This window comes from Stylophora pistillata, chromosome 6 (genome assembly GCF_964205215.1).
Source record: "Stylophora pistillata chromosome 6, jaStyPist1.2, whole genome shotgun sequence".
Lineage (NCBI taxonomy): Eukaryota > Metazoa > Cnidaria > Anthozoa > Scleractinia > Pocilloporidae > Stylophora > Stylophora pistillata.
The window spans coordinates 24,277,940-24,296,677 of record NC_142524.1 but is presented as its reverse complement, the minus strand read 5'-3'; the positions used below and the strand labels follow the sequence as shown (position 1 = coordinate 24,296,677).

Genomic DNA, 18,738 nt, shown 5'->3' with positions numbered 1-18,738 from the left:
ATTGCGCAGTGACAGAGTTCTTGTTAAAAGCCGCTAATTTGTTGTTTTTCTGGCTGTTCAAGTAAATGTTTCCCCCCTATTTCACAGAATTATTGCCAAAATGGTATTCCAAATTAAGAGTTTTCAGTCGGTTAAAATGTGAAACTCTTTGCATTCAGTTATAAATCGTGTTTGTTGTGAAGAGCCTATCAGATGTTGACGCTTTGAAAATACATGATTTCTCGAAGAAATCCCATTTGTTTTTTAGCCAAAGTCGGGTCTTGAAAAGAATTTCCACCATGTTTTCTTTCCATTCTTCTCGCGGTCCAAATTAACTTTACCCTTTTTTAGGACTACCCTCACGCGGACGGTCACACCGCACTATCAGATTCATAAATTACACACTCCTTGACCGTCAAGCTGATGTATTACGTGTTTGTGTTCTAGGACGACCAAAATTCACCGAAAAACCTCCCCCATCTGTAACTGTCACGGAACACCAGAATGTTTTGATAGGTTGTGAGGCGGTTGGTTTTCCCACGCCGATAATCACGTGGTTTAAGGAAGACCACGTGATAGACAACAGGAGAGCTTTTAGAAGAAGAACACTGCATTTTGATGACATTTAGTTTGAAGATCGTGGTACTTATAAATGTCTGGCCGAAAATCTTTCGGGCAGCGCGCATTCTGCTGTCAATATCACTGTCCAAGGTGCGCCAGATCTAGAATTACCAGAAAGTAGTAATTAAGGATCACTTAAAAAAATCTATCCTTAGGTAGAAATCTTAACGCGGCTAACTTCGTCTGAAACTTTAAGGATGTTGCGCTCCGTGATTAGTTTATATAACGCACGTAACCTGTGAGTCGATCAGATGTTAAACTGAAACAAATCGCGAGCAGACACACATTTTAGCCAGTGGCGTTTTCCTGCACTTTTGACATTAATTTGAGTTTCTCTTTGGCTCTTCTTTGCTAATTGTAACTAAGTTATTATTTACATGGCTGTTGTGATTTCTTTAGTTTTGGTTCTAAAGAAACCTTTCGAAAAGTGCTCTATTTAGGCCGGTTAAATTGTCTAAATTATTTGTCAATTTTTTTTTTGTCGTACCTATTTTTGCAGTTGCTGCAAGACTTGTTCACTTGCCCGAAATATCCATCACAGCCTGCAAGACTAGGGACACGACTTTAACGTGCAACACATTGGTTACCCAGCCCCAGTAGTCTAGATCTCCTGGAGCAGGTCAACCGGAAGCTCAACTTCCAGTTGGCAGACATGTCACTTCCGGAAACAAGATTCAGATTTTGAACACGACCGAAGATGATGGTGAAGCTTATGTATGCCAAGGCTTCAATATCTTAGGAAATGTGATGGCCGTTATATTGGTAGTTGTTAAGGACGTAGGTAAGAAAATAGTTTTAAAATTACGTTAACTGATAACTCTAAGAAAAGCGGACGTGACTCTTACAGTGTTGCGCAATGTTTTATATTTATAAAGGTTTGTATGGGATGTTATCGGTTTGCCTTAAAAGAGAGAAAAAAATGTCTTGTTTTGAAATAAAATGGACTTACCATATTGCCTTGTTGCTTTGTTTGTTGATTACCAGCGTCTCAGGCCATTTTGAAGCGTTTTCGGCGAGTTAGCGCTATGTTGGTGTTCAACTTTTTTTTAGCAGTGGAACACCAGTTGAAGGTAAGTCCATTTTATTTCAAAACAAGACATTTTTTTCTCTCTTTTAAGGAAAACCGATAACATCCCATACAAACCTTTATGAATATAAAACGTTGCGCAACACTGTAAGAGTCACGTACGCTTTTCTGGTAGTGAGCTTGGGCTGGTAGTGAGCTTGGGCTGCCTGTGTACCAGGTTTGAGCCCTTTCCCGCCAGAATCCCCTTCACCTTTTTTTTACTCAAAATTTAGTGTTTTGAATTATGCGTAGTTTTCAGCTTTTAGCATTTGGTTGAAGGTGAAACTAACGCTGTAAGGCCATTTACTTTTTGCCCATGTAACATTTTTCCTTGATCGAGTTGCGGGATGTGGGAGGGGATGTTTGCTCCAAAATTTTTGCTAGGTCAATGTGTGAGCCGCTAAAGTTCCTGGTCGTTTGCGACAGAAATCGGGTTAAGTTAATTTAGCATTGGTAACGTTTTTAGAGGACGAACCTTCTTATCATTCGGCTGTAGGAAACTCGGTGCGAATCTAAAGATAGAAGGGGTTTCAAAAAGCATGCTGCATCCCCCACCCCACCCTAGCTTTAAAGGAGTGGCTTCCTTCCCCTCTCCTCTCCTTATCCTCTCTTCCCCCCCCCCCCCCTTAGGCCTAGGTTTTGGGTCCTGGATTGATGAGAGCAAATTCAAGAAATTCCGTCAGCGATCATTGCTTGTTTTCGCATTTTTTTTTTCTTGTTAGTACGATAATTTCGCGTCCACCAAGTGGAATTGGGTGCAGAATGTTGGCGATTACATAAAAATCAACTGCTCTGCTACTGGTTCACCTTGCCCACAAAAGAGGCTGGAGAAAATCTCTCTGACTTGACAATAAGCGAGTTCACAATTCCGAGTTTTAGACTAAACGATGTTGGTTTTTACACCTGCAGATTTTACAACAAACTTAACACTGCTCGATAATGAAAGGTATGAACAAAAATCATCAATACATTAGTGCTGCTGTGAAACCTTTCAGTAATTTTGAGTTCGTTTGTAATCCAAAAGTTAAAACATCGGCTGGTTATTAATTTGTGAAAGATGGTAATGTGCATTTCAACTCGTATAAAAGTTCTTTCCGTTTTTTTTTTCCAACTTTCAAATAAAGCTTAAAATAAATTACGTGCTATACATTATAAATAAATTTGCCCTGGATGACTCAAGTAAAATCTTCTCGATTAACGCAGCATCAAACAAACAGATTTTATTTCATCCTTTCGTCAAATTGGTTGTAGTTGTATTACATAAGTTGCAGCAACAAACTAGTCAAGGCTCAATTTTAGTATCAAAATAACTCGTTTTCTCTCTGCTTCAACTTTAAAGTTTAAAGTTTCAAAGTTGATTTTTTGAGCTGTTGAACCGATAACAGGACGGAAAATGCGTGCACTGCAAGTACATCCTGTTGTCCCGACACAGGTGGAGATTCATATAAATAAGATTCATATAAATAATCAACTTGAGGACTTTTCGATTACCTCTCAGGATTGGTAAACTGCGGCAATCCCGGACGCCCGTCAGCTGGTCACGTGATTGACTCGCGTTACTGGACTGGTGATACCGTCTCATTTTTCTGTAATCCTGGTTATCACCTGATTGGTCCTGCATCCAGGCTTTGTTTGCCTTCGGGGAACTGGAGTGGCCTTCAACCAGAATGTATGTGATAAGAATAACGATGTGCTATCAATCAAATGGACAATTCTGTGGTCACTTTTTGAGGCCAAACTTGTACCAGAATGCCTAGTAATCTCGAGACAATTACTTCCATCTCAGTTTAGTTTGTAGATCTGTCATATTGTGTGTACTAGTGTATTAGGCTCAAACACTTAAAATAGAGCTTCAATCATAATACATCATTGGACAACCATCTGCGTAGCACGCTCTTCTTTCTTTTCTTTTTTTAAATTTATATCTCCTTGATGTACGACAACAGCTTCCATTTGGCGCAATAATACACCCTGATATTTGTCAGCGGATATTATGTAATCCGAGATGCGAACAGTTTTTCGAGAGCGAAGCTTGAGGAAAGCTGTGAGCGTCGAGGAACAGATCATGTACAGGGAGAATTAAACGAACGAATTTTTGCGAAAAGTGGGGTTACTGTGATTACTATCTTTCAAATATTTTTGCAGCGCACGAGACAAGATGTTAACGATCAGCTTACCGTTTCCATGCATGGGATGGTTAATGAGTGTTCTCTGGTTTGACTTTATGTGCAAAAAGAAATTTCTCTTCTTCTGTAACAATAGCTACACGCTCTCTCATCATGAATTAAATCTTAAATGCGGACTTATTGGATTGGAGGTAACGTCTGAAAACTGGGACTACCACTGGATACTCCCCAGTTTTAGCTAACGTGACACGTTTGGACGAACCGCACGCGAGAAAAATATTTCATGGACAATTTATGACTAATAAACTTTCTCGTATCTTTCTCAAGGCCGACTTCAAGGATTAGCTGCCCTCGATAACAACGGCCATCTACCCCAGAAGCTCTTACCAGCTGGCTTTGGTGAGTTTTCGGCCTACGATGTTGGTTGGCGTGCTTTGCATTTTGCTGCTGCTGCAGCTTGCAGAGGGAGCGTACATGAACACTCTGCATACGGTTATAGTGAAAATTTTGTTTGTCCGCAATACTTTGGGAAAACCTGTCCACAGGTTTGCACGAGGAATAAACTGCATTGTAAGGCTCAAGTGGGTATTTTTGGCGTGGGCAGAGCTACTGGGACGGGGCAAGCAATTGGTACTTTTTATAACTACGGATGCAACTCTGAGCGTGGACCCTGGCAAACAGACGAGCTCACTAGAGGGGAGACTTACATATTCCGCAGGCATTACCGCGGCTGGTTGAGATGTTACTGCTGCAGGAAGTCTGGACCGACATCAACAAAAAGAACCACAACAACAACATAAACATAAAGCCGCCTAAAGAGACGAACATGAACAAAAGGGACTGGAACGAGAAAAAAAGGTGGAAAAAAAAACTTTATCAGCACTTTCCTTCTGGGTCTAACCCTTTAGACGAGAGGGTAGGAGAGGTAGAGCCAATTAAATAGCCATTTATCCGTCGGGTAGCGTTTTCCGCCCTTTAAAAAACAGGGTTCTGGTGGGTTCTGTGATAGTACATCGTTGTCGGAAATTGGGAAAATAAACAAAGAAATAAGCGAACACACCGCATCGAAATATGGCGTCCAATTTGATTTGCTATTGTTCTGGCTTGACTAGCCCTTTGTGTTTCCGCGTGAAGACGAGGCCAGTGAGTCCAGAACAATGGCAGTTCAAATTGGACGCCTATATTTCTTTTCGGTGTAGAACACCAACCATAAAGCATAACACGAAAAGAGTACAGTTAGCCCTTAGCTTCTTTTGTACAAATTCATTGTAATTCTTTTATTCACTTGAGTCTACGTTCAAAAGATCAGATACTCATTATCTGTCGACAAATCAGTGAAAAGCTTTAAAGGAGCTTATCACCTATGGATTCATTTGAAATATCAAACCTGAATTTTTTTTTTTTAAGTGGGGTGTACCTATTTCACTTTTATCTTCTCCTTTATGTGTTACATCATGACTACTTATCAATGGTCGACAACAGTTTTCCACCTCTTCATGCAGGTTAATTCTTCGAATTTGCAAAATTCTTCGATGCAATGCAACTACTGTGAATTGAAATTCAAACTTCTTTCCATCTCGGTCAAAACAAACGAAAGCCAAGGTCTGTCTTTCTATTCTCCTCGTGCGTAATACATTTGTGTAAAACGTTTTTCCTCCGAATCGCAGGAGATGCACAGTTGAGCTGATTAAAACGCAACCATCACGTCTCGTTGCCATTAAATGTCAGCTACGTTGGAACTTTAGATACAGTGTTCTGTATAGCCTTGACCAGTGAGTCCACCCAATCCGTGGGTGGCCTCGCCCCCCATATTGATGCAGTCTTTTTCTGAGAATTTTCTGGAGTCTTTTCCTTCTTTGATGCAGCTGTACCATCGTCTTTGCTCGTCCCCGGTTTATCTGACGGACCCGGGGTCGTTTTAGCTGAGGCCTCTTCCTCTTCTTCTTCAGTCCTCCTTCGCTTCTTCGCAGGCCCGTTATCTCCCTCAGTTTTAGCAGCAGATGGCTCATCTTTACCCTGCTGCTGTGAAGGAGGTTGTTCAGACTCTACCGCAGGTGACCGTGATTTGGCCTCTAATTTCCTGGCTTGATACTTGCGGCAGACCGCCAGCAACTCGGTGAGACTTGGTTGCAACAAAGGGCTCACGTCCGACTTCTGTGGCGGGCGAACGGAGAAAAGAAGAGACATGGCTCGCAGTTCCTGAAAATAAATTCAATAACTAAGACGTTTGTCTGTTCCAATCCTTGATCTTTTTTCAGGATAATTCTTCAACTAGTAAGGGGAACGTATCACTAGGCTATTTTTGGAAACCCAAGGGGTTATATTCCAATTATGGACCAAAGGTTGGGTGTTATCACGCAAGCTAGGTGAATCCGTTGCGCTGTAGCAAGGTTTTCCATTCACTAGTTGTACGAACGGCTCGGAACATTTCTCTCTGGAAGTCTACTACGCTTCAAAATATGCAAGCCTTGGATTTTTCGTGAAGAACAAGAATCCCATCCCTAAGTCAGCTTTCCTTAAAAAAAAAAAAAAGTTACTTGCTTCGTAATTAGCGCGGAAATAGTTTCTACGACAGCATTTGACTTCTTACCGCAGTAAGTCTTTTAGCTATAGCACAGAGTTCAGAGTCATTTGCCTTCTCCGCCGCGGGTTTATCAGCAATTACTGTCGCTACTAATGTCTGCACCAAGTTATTCCACTGCTTCACCAACACCTGGCTTGATACCTTGGGGAATGAAATGTTAGAAATAATACTCACATTAAACACCAATTCTCTCATGACAAGGGGGAAGTAACAGTAACAAGTTCAGCCGTAGTTATTTTGGATGACCACCTGCCGGAAGTTCTTAATTCAAAATATTACGTCTAACTTACTTAATTTCATAGCACATAAAAACGACTCTCACGACTAGAGAAATTACGCGTCCGTATCCTATAATCTACGCGGAAATTATATTTTGTCTCTACCGTCTATAAAAACTACTATTTATGGTCTTCACTCCTTTTCATATATGGTTTCAAAACTATGGAACTCTCTTCCGGACTCCGGACTTTTCTGATTTCAAGCGCAAGATTCTACAGTATGACTCTTTCTCATAGTTAAAATTTAGAATGTTACAATTTTACATTTCACATTTTAGTAGTATTTAGAATTATACTTGTAACTCAAAGATACTAGCTTATCTTTTAGCTACTCCAAATTCGAGATTAAATAAAGTATATGTACGTATATGTATGTATGTATGTATGTATGTATGTATGTATGTATGTATGTATGTATGTATGTATGTATGTATGTATGTATGTATGTATGTATGTATGTATGTATGTATGTATGTATGTATGTATGTATGTATGTATGTATGTATGTATGTATGTATGTACGCGGACAAGCGAAGAAACAAAGGCAACAGAACAAAACAAAACAAAAAAAAAACAAAAAAAAAAAGAACACAAAACAAAGAAACAAACACTTACCCTCGGAAAAAAGCAACAAAGGAAGGAATAGATGTCTCGCACGTTGAGACTTTCTCGTTCATCCAGTAAGATCAGGTCCACGTACTACACAAACATTGAAAAGAAAGGGTAATTAACCAAGCCTAATTGTTAACACACGGCTACTTTGCATTGTAATATTGTCTCGCAGCCTTTCTTGCACTGACAAATTGATATACAAAACGTGGCTTACTGATTTACGACTTCGTTTGATTAATGTGCTTTTACTTAAGAGGACTTTTGACTAAATAGCGATTTCTTTATCGACTGACTAAACATTGGTTCAGAATAGCAAGTTAATAAAGTCAAAGACACAGAACAATGTAAAATTAAATTAATAACTAAGCGAGTGGTTGAGTGAGTGAGTGAAGGAATGAATTGATAAACCAAACTAAATAGGTTATTATTCCTTGTTGTCTCTCCTCTTTTCCATGATGGCGACACAAACTTCGCACGAATGCACAAAAATGAGTTGCTACAAAAGTTACCTCGAGGAACTCGGGTTTCTGACAAAGCTGCTGTATGTAGGTCTTGTATCTACCAATCTGCAAAGAAAAGTCCCAAGCAGAATGTGTTGGTGACCTTGTGCGGGATAATTAAAGAAACAGCCTCAAATAGAAAGTGTTGGTGACCTTGTGCGGGATAATTAAAGAAACAGCCACAAATAGAATGTGTTGGTGACATAGTGCGGGATAATTAAAGAAACAGCCTCAAATAGAATGTGTTGGTGACCTAGTGCGGGATAATTAAAGAAACAGCCACAAATAGAATGTGCTGGTGACCTAGTGCAGGATAATTAAAGAAACAGCCACAAATAGAATGTGTTGGTGACCTCGTGCGGGATAATTAAAGAAACAGCCTCAAATAGAAAGTTTTGGTGACCTTGTGCGGGATAATTAAAGAAACAGTCTCAAATAGAAAGTGTTGGTTACCTGTGCGGAATGAGTAAATAGGGACAGAGAAACAAGTCTCCATGCCAACGTAAGCAACACGACACATACCTCACCAGCCTTCTGATAGACTTCCATCCACAGACTGCTGAAAAACGTGAAGTGAAGAGGAATGGCTTCTATCGCCAAGAGACAACCTACAAAATTCGAATTTTACCCACCATATCACAAAGAGCAGTAGTCACATGTACACAGAATTACCTAAAAACCTAATGCTTGGGAAGAAACAAAATTGCTGTAACCGACGAATGATTAACCAAGGCGCCAAAATAATTGGTTTTGTGTTGAAGGTTGTATAGTGCAGGACTACTCAACAAAGGGGCTTTGGAAGATAATCGCACTGGAACCCCTAAGAAATGATGCGATACTCAGCACCTCAGGTATTTGTTTGTGAGTTGCTGATGCTATTTTATTTCTAATAAGGAAGCTTTCTTGCGCTTTTTCCAGACAACTTGAGATATTTGCAAGCTATGTTGATCTTCGCCATCATTTACCATCCTGGTTTCCTTTTGGCATATTTATAAGATTTAATCACGGCGATTTTTTTTTTTTGCAGTCTCAATCGCAGCCATTTTTGGTCACGTCACGTGATGTACGAGGAGGAAACGCCTCGCGTGACAAGAAAACGAGTCGCGCGACAGGACCAAACTACAGCTGGAAAGAGCAGTAAAGTGTTGTCTCTGACGCTGTAAATGACCCATTATCTTGAAGGGTTCTATGGCCTTCAAACACTTACTGCAAGTGATGACATGTTCAGGGACCCTGTCATGACTGAACCCATAACGCAACAGTTTATCCACAAAGTGGTGATACGGTTGGAAGTACTCCGCAACTGCTGCGTCATACGACTCCTCCAGTCCCTAAAACATTGTGTAAACAACAGGTCAATAGATTACGATTCAAACAAACATGTGAAGAAGGTTGAGGCCAGTTATATATATCAAAAAGGGTTTAGCCCGCAATCCTATGATCAACACGACGGAGGGGAAGGTTTGCAGTGACAATGCAGTTGTTTTATTTGGAGAATGCTCGTAAAATCGACATCCCTGTGGTGACAGGATTCTGCCTAAACTGCCCCAGATCCTTCCAATTCTTTTAAAGGTTGTCAGGGTAAATCACCTAAGGAATTGTGCTCATTCACTTCGCCTCTATATTAACTATAATAAATTGCACTCGGTTACACTGCCGACTGGTACATCAAAGAGTATCAGACGGTGGTACACACCTTTGGCGAGTCCAAAAACGACGGATGAAGGAACATGTTAAGCTCAGGCACAGCAGGCCTCGCCACAGACTTGCTGCTGACAATAACCTTCGAGTTTCGACGAGGAAAATACGGACCAAGGAGACCTGGAGATTGCATCACACGTGGTTAGTACAGTAACTCGTCTTTGAGGTCATAAGCAGAAGACAAAAGTACAGCTTAGTAAGTGCACTTATCGTGACGAACGCCGAGTAACCTCTAGCATCCTCTTAATTACCGAGTGCGTCTCTACATATACTGGCAAAATTAAGTCTCGAGAAAAAAAATTCGGAGAAAACTTAGACTACAGAAGGAGTGCAAGCTTATTAATTCATATGCTCCACACGACTTTAAATCATTGTCACAAAAAGTGAAAAAAAAAAAAAATCGTAGACAGAGTTTTCCAAAATTGGTTTGCTACCAGTCGGGCCGAAAATAAAGAAAGAAACCACAAAACAAAAACACACAAACAAAATTCCGCAAAACAAAGGAAAAAATAATTTACGGACAACAAAAGAAACATGTCCCTGCAAGAGGGGATAATGAATTAGAGTGAATCGTGGACTTGCTAAAACGTTCTTTGTCGCTGTTCCTTGAATGATCTCAAGATCAAGTCTTCAGACGTCAGTTTAAACAAGCACAACCATATGCCCGCTTCCTAACAACTATGTTCTCGGAATTTATCGCTGTCTTTTACTAATCAATCACCCCGCACACATGCGGGAGTCTTCCCCGAATCGTTGCAGCCAAGCAGGAGAAGTGAGCTCTAAGCAGAAGCTGAAAGAAGAGATGGCACCAAAAGGAGCCTCAGATTAGCTCACTTCCCGTGCTTTTCTGAGGGGAAACGAAAACGACTGCTACTCAGGCTGAAACTAACCTGGAGGAGAGGTTTTGTTCCAGTGCTGATGAGAGGCACTGATGATGGGAATCAATGCCTCCGTGACGTCACCGGGGTACACAACCAACATGGCGTTTAATACATCTGTAGATCGTAAACGATCACTTCGTCAAATAAGGGATGCTATTTCGTGGGACACCTTTTGAGGCGGGATGAACAGAACAAACTCGAGGGCTTCCTCACATTGTTCACCAGATTAACCATGGTTGACCAGTTTCCCCCCTCCCCCCGCCTCTAATAACTACATACGTAGCGCAAGCTTCAAACGAGTGTTAAAATTTATTCCAGGAGTGCATTGATTTTTCTTTTGTAGGCTCCGTGACTGCCTCAGAAAAACTATACCGCGTCGCCCTCTCAACTAACCCTCTACGAAACAAAAACCATTTGGCCATTTGCGCTTCGGTAAATTTCCTGTTTTTTACTGAAGCTGTGGCTGGCTCGTTATGATATGTTCCTTGGTCCTGATTGGACTTTGCTATTCGGGTCCGTGGCCCTTTCCCCACTAAAGTAGTCCGATTTGTGTTCGTAAATCAACTATGAGTGCTATTGATCCTCGTTAAGAGGATGCAAAACTTTTGTACGATTGCACTTCGCTGATAGCAGTTTAACACTACACACAAAAAGACACTTTTCTGTTGCGAGTCGTAAAGTGTCGTTGGGAAAATATCTATCAGTCGACGCGATTTTGCGACTTACCCAGACAGGATTGCCTCACTTCTTTAGGTGTGTAGGAATTTAACAGCGAGAGAAGTTTTTGTGCGACATCAAATCTCTCTGACCATCCTAAAATACTACTGCGAACGTCTGAAAGACAAAAGAGAAAAGATAAACACGAAGACAAGTAATACGTACCCTAGCAGAAGAGACAGGAAACGTCTAGTTTCTCAAAGTCTACATTTTAACATGGGTTCATTCTTGCAAGCCACGTGGCTTCTTCATGGCGGGGCTTATCCACGATTCCATAACATGTAACGATTGAGAGTATTGCCTCTGAGGCAATCCCGTGACAGGGGCCCCCCACCCACAGCATTTCGTTTACTTTCCCCAGTTTTCCTACATCCAATTTTATCAAAAACTGGATCATTGGATAATGCAATTCAAGACTTTTTACTGGCTTAGCCATTATGGTATATGAGCCAATATACCATAATCTAATATCTATACATTGTAACATCCGGTTTCTTCTTACAAATAAAGTCGAGAAGATTTGTCTAATATCTCGGGGGCGTTTTTTTAAATAAAACAATTATTCCACTCGCACCTGTTGGATATGAGATGATTATAGCCAACTCGGCGCTAGGCGCCTCGTTGGCTATCTATCATCTCATATTCAACGCGCGCTCGTGGAATAATTGTTAAATACCCCACGGCAAAGAGAGGCCTTGTCAGACAAGTTTCTTCCACACAACGACCAACAATGACCCAACGAAGGCTCGCGCCTGAACCTTTGGGTCTGGAGTATGCCCTAAATATAAGGGTTTCCCATTTCCCAAACAACGAGAAACTCGGTACTCAGCTAAACAATGCTCACTGGACAATGCGTCTATCGAAAAGATATCATGCACGGTCTAATAATAGATGCAACGGCGAGAGGAATAGCATAGAATTAAAAACCTGGTTTGTTGCTATGCGGCCGACAGCACACTAACAAGTTGTGTAAAATCATCAACACTTCTGTTAGGTCTCCTGTCACATGACATGCTGTGGCCTCGTGGTACATCATGTGCAGGGTTGTAAATGCCTGTTGAGCAATTTGAGAGAAAAATGAACTTTGGAGTTATTTTGTTTGTTGTTTTCCCTGTCTCATATCTTAACTAGTTACAAACACGCAGCAACATGATCAGTTATAAATTCAGCCTTACATCAGACAGTGTGAGAAGTCCTTGGTTAACGACTACAGTCAGTCTGTCCTCATCCGTCTGAAGTAAGATCTTGTACGCACTACAATGGAAGAAAACGTTCTTTAATAACGCTTTATTACAGTTGTCCACACTACATTCTTTTCTAAATCTAGGCTCAATAAAGACACTAGTGTAACTGTGCTATGAAATCAAGGCAGGATGATTTAATATTTAATTTGGATATATCAACAAAGTTGAAATGGTAAATTGGCCACCGTAACGATTACAAAAGCTGACGTTTCGAGCGTTAGCCCTTCGTCGGAGCGAATCGAGGAATTGTGGGCTGTGTGTGCTTTTAAAGGCAGAAAATGGAGCTACGTTATTGGTGGGAACATGGCAACGAGAAAAACATGAATAAGCGTTTGTTGATCCCTGTGGGATTTAGACTGCAGGATGATTTAGCCTTAGTGCTTCCATTTCACACATTCCACTCTCGCTGTCGCACTACTCCCCGTAGTCCCTTCCACATAGATCCCTGTACCTGATAAGCGTTGTCCACGAAGCTCCTCCGTCCAAACAGTTCTGGTACAGGATAATGGTGTCTCGTCTGAACGATGCTTCAAACGCTTCTTCTTCCTTGCTTTTCTCTTTTGGCGGATCAGGGGAAGTAACGCCAGCAAAGAGCCTCATAAGAGAAAAAAGCTCTTCGACTGCCTGTGACACGGGGAAATAAAAAAAAAAAAAAATCTGTCACGCAATTCACATTGTTCATCACCTTCATTACACAACATAAATTTGTAACATAATCGTCGTTACCTGCTTCACACGGCAAGCAAACAAAAGTGTTGACCTACTGTACTTGAACTCTTTGAACGTACACAAGTGACTAGCATCGATTTTTCTTTTCTTTTTCTTTTTTTCTTTTTTCTTTTTCTTTCTTTTCTTTTCTTTTTTTCTTTTTTAAATGATCATTAGCAAAAGAAGCTCTTGATCGTTAAAACATTTCTCCTTATCAGCACCTCAGGAAATGTATGGAAACAGTGTAGAGAATAGGCATAATAACGTTATTAAGGGCGCAAAGGGTGGAAAGTGATTTTGCCCAGTTGCATGGCGACTACTTTGTGGGAGATAAGTCCTTATCAAGTGTTTGCATGACAAGCTTAATAATAATAATAATAATAATAATAATAATAATAATAATAATAATAATAATAATAGTAATAATAATAATCATAATAATAACAACTTTTATTTATATAGCGCTCATATCCTGAGCTCATGGCGCTTTACAACACTGTGCGGGGGACTTTACCAGACTGCTAAGCGATTTACAATCAAATAAAGGCGAATCTAACAGATGCCCCCTTCCCCCAATTCCCAGTAAACAGGCCAGACCACATCACAGTAATCTCGCGAGTGGGTTCTTTAACGTCTCCTGCCAAACCAAATTAACTAATTAAGAGATGCAGGAGACGGGACCTACGGTTTATTCGTCTTTATCCGAGAAGACTAGAATGTCTATCCATTTCTTGCTGTTATAGAAAAGTAGCACATTCTCCTCAGTTATTTTAAGACCCTGAGTGTTGGTCCGGCCGGGGCTTGAACCCTCGACCTCCCGCACAACAGTCCAGCGCTCTATCCATTGAGCTAACCGGGATACTTCCCAGTCCCCAAACTGCTATACCAGAGAAAAAAAAACAAAACAAAACAAAACAAACAAACAAAAAAACACGACTTTTAAAACTTGTGGGGAACCTTGTTCCTACCTGTGGATACTGGTTCATGCGGATGGTGAGATTTTCAAACGCCCACTTCATATTGGAATGCACAGCCAGTTGGTGAGTAAAGGAACGGGAGTGCTCACAACACAACCGAAGTAGCCCATAATATGCCGGAAGTACATTCCTGTTAAAGTTTACCACTTCCGGTTCATCGCTGGACCTGAAAACATATGAAGCAAAAATTATCATGGGTTAATAATGGCTGTTACTCGTCATTCTAGAAAATCTAGAATATGAGTGGCGTCAAACCCATAATCACAGCAAACACGTTCAGGGAAGAAACAAACAATAAAAGCTGGAAAGAGTGTTGCAAAAAACAAGCAAACAAAAAAAAAAACCTGAATGAGGCGCGCGAAAAAAAAAGTATCAAAGTTAGGGTTGGCTCTAGTCTTGCATCTGACTGAGTGAAGGAGAAGTTTAGGTAAATCCCACTTCAGCAATAGAGCACATCTTTTTGGGCTCTATAACGTGGTAAAGCCACGCGGGATGTTGATAGAACACGTGGAAAGCTTATAAATCAAGAGCCGAAGGCTGAGAGAGTCACTTACAGAATGTAGTTCAGCGGTATGTTCGCAGCCACGCTGCTGTTTTCCGTAATAAAGTCGATGTTTTCTTCACAACTGATGCAAGCGTGAAACCAAAAGATCAACAAGGCCTAAAAAGAGACAACAATTCAGTGCATGAGAAACTTGCACTCCCTGTTGTTGTTCTTTCAAATGTTTAGTAGCTATCTCATTAGCAGTGGAGCTAGAGCAGAAATGTTGTTATTAATATTATAATTATCATGATTATTATTATTCAAAAATATTCACTGAGCCTGGAGCGAATAATGTTTTAATTTTCAACGACCGAGGTCAAGATATACTACCTTATCCCCAATTACCTGTTTGTTAGGATGTACCGCTATATTTGGCTCTGACATCAACGGGTGAAACAGCCGCCACAACTCTGTACAGAATGGTGTGAACTACAAATGAGAGGAAGCAAAATTTCATTAAGGTACTTTGCCAAAAGGCCTCTTCGTTTTGGACGTGTGATGTCATGACACATTCCAAAGAGTATCGCAACAAGGAAACATTTTTCATACCATTTCTTTCTCGGTGTTTGATACAAGGCAGTAGTTCAACACGGCAAAATAGCTGACAAGTTTTGTGGTGCCATGGATGTTTCGATCTACTCAGCAAAACAGGAGGAAAAGAGAAACACGGGTTATACAATTCACGGTTGCCTAGGAGTACGAAAACGTGACGGGATCATATTTGGCTTAAAAAAACGACAAGGACAAGGGCAAGGACAAGGACAACAACCGATAACAATAACAAAAACAACAACATCGATGACGAAGACGACAACAACAACAACGACGACGACAGCGACGACGAGTACGCCAACAACAAGAATCTGCTTAAATTTGGCGTTCTACGTACCACAGTATTTCCTGGCTCTTGGAAGAAGATTAAGCAACATTTTGTAAATCTGTTTAAAGTCAAAGAAGATTACAAAGATCATACAGATGGAAGGTTAAGACAAAGCAAAACATCTACAGTCGAGTTAATAATAATAGGAATGACGACGACGATGATGATGATGATGATGATAACAATAATAATAATAATAATAATAATAATAATAATAATAATAATAATAGTAATAATAATAATGTAATTCGAATGAATTGTTGTATATGCCAAGAAGTAAAGGAGGGCGGGGATTGCGCTCTGTTGCAATGGAGTACAAGGCCACAAAAATCAAGGGCGCAGTCAGACTCCATGGTAATGAAGATCGTGCACTGGGAATGGTACGGGAGTTTGAAGAGCAAGCGGCAAGGATGGGGCGTAGGTCCATTTTAAAAGAAGCGGCTAAGTGCGCGGAGAAGTTGGGGCTGGAGTTGGATTTGGAACACGCGCAAGGGATCAAGAAAGATGTGGGGAGGTGCCAAATTGAGAAGTTAGAGGATAAGATCAGAAACCAACGATGGCAAGGGCATCTAGTGACTACCAGGCTGGAGGATGAGAGTTTAAGTGCCGATGGGTGTTTCTGGTGGCTCACAGAGTGGAAGAACTGCCCATTACACACAATTGCTGGACTCGTCGAGCTATACGAGCAGCTATTGCCAACGCGAGTATACACGAGTCAGAAGAACCACACAAGAGGGGAAGGCGAGGTGAGGTGCAGATTATGCGGCAAGGCTCCAGAGAGCGTGCCTCATACCTTGTCAGGATGCAGTGCGCTGGCCCAAAGCATGTATCTCTCTGGACACGACGCAGCACTGAAGGTACTGTTTTACGAACTGTTGTGTGATGAGGGAGTTATAAACGAGATACCACCCTGGTACTCACCCAACAAGCCCAAGCCCGTGTATGAGTCATAGAATGTTAAAGCTTATTGGGATATCCCTATATATGCTGATCAACAAGAGGTCAGATGCAATAGGGTGGATGCACGCATTGTAAATCATATGTGCAAGAGAGTTGTGAGGCTGGAAATGAGCTGTCCGTGGGTTAACAATCGGACAAGAAAGGATGAAGAGAAGACACTGAGGTACAGACCCCTTCGCTGGCAACTAAGGCAGCAGTTCCCAGGCTACGAGGTGAAGCAATATTATATCTTATTAACCAAGCGCGAGGGCCGTACTGGGAGAATATCGGCCCGAGGTCTTGACAATACGGACCTCGCTGCGCTCGGTCCGTACAAAAAAGACCGAGGGCCGATATTCTTCCAGCACGGCCCCGAGCAAGCTTGGTTAATAGAGATTTATTATACGACTGAAGTTCAAAGGGACACAAGTTCGGTATCATTCGGGACCATTCGGGACAGTGCCCGGTCCAATACTTAGAGAATATCGGACCGGCAATAAAGCATTTTGATTGGTTGATTTTAGTTATTGGCCCTCTGACTGTCCGAGTCGCGTAATAAAACATCATAATGAATAAAGGGTGATAGTTTCGAAAGAAACTGTTTGGGGCTGCGTCGGTGGGAGTATCAACAAAGTTAAAATGGTAAATTGGCCACCGTAATCATTACAAAAGCTGACGTTTCGAGCGTTAGTCCATTCGCTCCGACGAAGGGCTAACGCTCGAAACATCAGCTTTTGTAATGGTTACGGTGGCCAATTTACCATTTCAACTTCGTTGATATATCCAAACTATAACAATATAATGGATGCCCTCGGGGGTGGTCACGGGAGCTGGATGTCACGATGCGCGAGCTGGTGGGAGGCAGAAGCACAGACGTACTGCGAAAGATGCAGAGGGCAGTGCTCTCGGGCACGCTGAATATTGCCCGGACTTTCAAGGTGGCAGTTTGAGTTCCTGTTAGAAGGAGGACCGTAGACACAACGGAAAATCTTTTTAGGATTAGTTAATGTACATTTATTTTTTACTCCATGGCTCACAGGTTACGTTTTTCGCCCTGTGCTGCCTGATTAGAATGTAGCATTCAGTTTATTTCTCTGCGATAACAAATAAAAAACATGCCCTACCTCGTGAAGTATTGAGAGGGCGTCTTTACTCAACTGAAACAAAAAAAGAAATTGCATCAGAGAATGTCCCACTCATGCTTTGTATCAAACCTTTATGCGTCAGGCCATTTAGTAATGTCTTCAAACCTGACATTCTCACTAATTTTAGTACCATATACATCATTATCTCGTGGGAAATTGGATGAGTTATGAACTGCAAGGATTAACTTTTTATACACTTTAGCCTATCCGATGAAAGTTCATCTAAGAAACTGGAATGGTCAAGGGAGAAAATCATGCAACGCCACGCTTATATATATTTTTTGTTTGCCTTAGTACTGAACCAGTTCCTTCCGTTAACTGGAGGAAGGTGACTTTTTATCACTGTTTAAAACTGTCATATAAATATTGTAAACTATATTTACCACCATTTCCTTATGCGGTGCAGCAAAGCTTCTTGACCTGAAAAAAGGAACAGAAGAAAATGAACCGTCACAGATTCTTCCCAAGAAAACTACAGCAGTCTGCGGGACATCTCTTCAATAGTGAGTTAAAGCAACAGTAAGCGACAAAAATGAACTCTGATTTTGATAACCTATGCTCTAAGTTCTAGGGTCAACCGCTTACAGAAGTTGTGAAAATTTCAGTCATCAAAGTATTTTCTATCATTTTACTTTGAAAACCATCGAAAAAGTAGGTTAACAGTCTGTTACAAAAGCCACTTGAAGTTTTCGCCTTATACAGGTGTCGGGTCGCATAAGGACTCAATCCACGCCGTTTCAGAGAGATGAACATTGGATCAACGTTAATTCGTTCTATAGTGAATGTGTAGCCGGCGGGCAGGCTCTCATTAGCGATAAGGCACGACCAGCGAAGCCCGCGAGGGGTCTACGGGGGGTTTCCGAGGGGTCTACGGGGGGTTTCCGAGGGGTCTACGGGGGGTTTACGAGGGGTCTACGGGGGGTTTACGAGGGGTCTACGGGGGGCTTACGAGGGGTCTACGGGGGGGTTTACGAGGGGTCGTGCCGAACCATCCCAGACCTCTCGCGCATTTGCATAGCACTGGCCTCGCCGCTGGTATCCCAGAGCCAATGAGAACTCTATGATCGAGGAGAGACAATCGTGATTTTGGCTGGTGTTCAGTTGTAGTGGCCAATTGATATGGGATCCGTGAATCGTTGAGTGGATACATACATACATACTTCATTGGCTCGTCCCCAAGGGGCTTTTCAGAGTCAAATCTACATTACACGAATAAAACTTAAGTACATAAAAGGA

The 18,738-nt window shown here is 41.5% G+C and overlaps 2 protein-coding genes across 4 annotated transcripts in view; one reads left to right on the top strand and one right to left on the bottom strand.

The window, feature by feature from the left end:
- The first annotated feature begins 989 nt into the window (after window positions 1-989).
- Window positions 990-6,526, top strand: LOC148728914 (fibulin-7-like). Of its 3 annotated transcripts, XM_088725410.1 has the most exons (4): window positions 1,025-1,381; window positions 2,389-2,612; window positions 3,165-3,335; window positions 4,120-6,526. In XM_088725410.1, the coding sequence occupies exons 2-4, from the start codon at window positions 2,606-2,608 to the stop codon at window positions 4,590-4,592; spliced, it is 651 nt and encodes a 216-aa protein (XP_088581536.1). In that variant the 5' UTR covers window positions 1,025-1,381; window positions 2,389-2,605; the 3' UTR covers window positions 4,593-6,526. The 3 variants fall into 3 exon arrangements, 2 of the variants coding, with proteins under 2 accessions (XP_088581535.1, XP_088581536.1); XR_015988733.1 differs by lacking the exon at window positions 4,120-6,526 and having other exon boundaries at window positions 990-1,381; window positions 3,165-3,479; XM_088725409.1 differs by lacking the exon at window positions 2,389-2,612 and having other exon boundaries at window positions 1,006-1,381.
- Window positions 5,041-18,738, bottom strand: part of LOC111329818 (ubiquitin carboxyl-terminal hydrolase 34-like) — a 61,540-nt gene continuing 47,842 nt past the window's right edge. Inside the window, exons 53-71 of the mRNA XM_088725217.1 lie at window positions 17,886-17,922; window positions 17,482-17,514; window positions 15,428-15,476; window positions 15,088-15,173; window positions 14,884-14,967; window positions 14,549-14,655; window positions 13,986-14,160; window positions 12,761-12,933; window positions 12,241-12,319; window positions 11,993-12,119; window positions 11,075-11,182; window positions 10,358-10,462; window positions 9,463-9,587; window positions 8,974-9,097; window positions 8,289-8,374; window positions 7,776-7,832; window positions 7,270-7,353; window positions 6,383-6,517; window positions 5,041-5,991 (exon numbers count right to left, since the gene is read on the bottom strand). Of these exons, the coding sequence (XP_088581343.1) occupies window positions 5,521-5,991; window positions 6,383-6,517; window positions 7,270-7,353; window positions 7,776-7,832; window positions 8,289-8,374; window positions 8,974-9,097; window positions 9,463-9,587; window positions 10,358-10,462; window positions 11,075-11,182; window positions 11,993-12,119; window positions 12,241-12,319; window positions 12,761-12,933; window positions 13,986-14,160; window positions 14,549-14,655; window positions 14,884-14,967; window positions 15,088-15,173; window positions 15,428-15,476; window positions 17,482-17,514; window positions 17,886-17,922 (2,245 nt within the window). The 3' untranslated portion in view covers window positions 5,041-5,520. The remainder of the gene's footprint in view (window positions 5,992-6,382; window positions 6,518-7,269; window positions 7,354-7,775; window positions 7,833-8,288; window positions 8,375-8,973; window positions 9,098-9,462; window positions 9,588-10,357; window positions 10,463-11,074; window positions 11,183-11,992; window positions 12,120-12,240; window positions 12,320-12,760; window positions 12,934-13,985; window positions 14,161-14,548; window positions 14,656-14,883; window positions 14,968-15,087; window positions 15,174-15,427; window positions 15,477-17,481; window positions 17,515-17,885; window positions 17,923-18,738) is intronic.

Coding starts and splice junctions, on each gene's coding strand:
- LOC148728914 (XM_088725409.1), top strand. CDS start 1,348: ATGGCCGTTATATTGGTAGTTGTTAAGGACGTAG. Junction 1,382..3,164: donor GGTAGTTGTTAAGGACGTAG/GTAAGAAAATAG, acceptor ATTACCTCTCAG/GATTGGTAAACTGCGGCAAT. Junction 3,336..4,119: donor GAGTGGCCTTCAACCAGAAT/GTATGTGATAAG, acceptor ATCTTTCTCAAG/GCCGACTTCAAGGATTAGCT.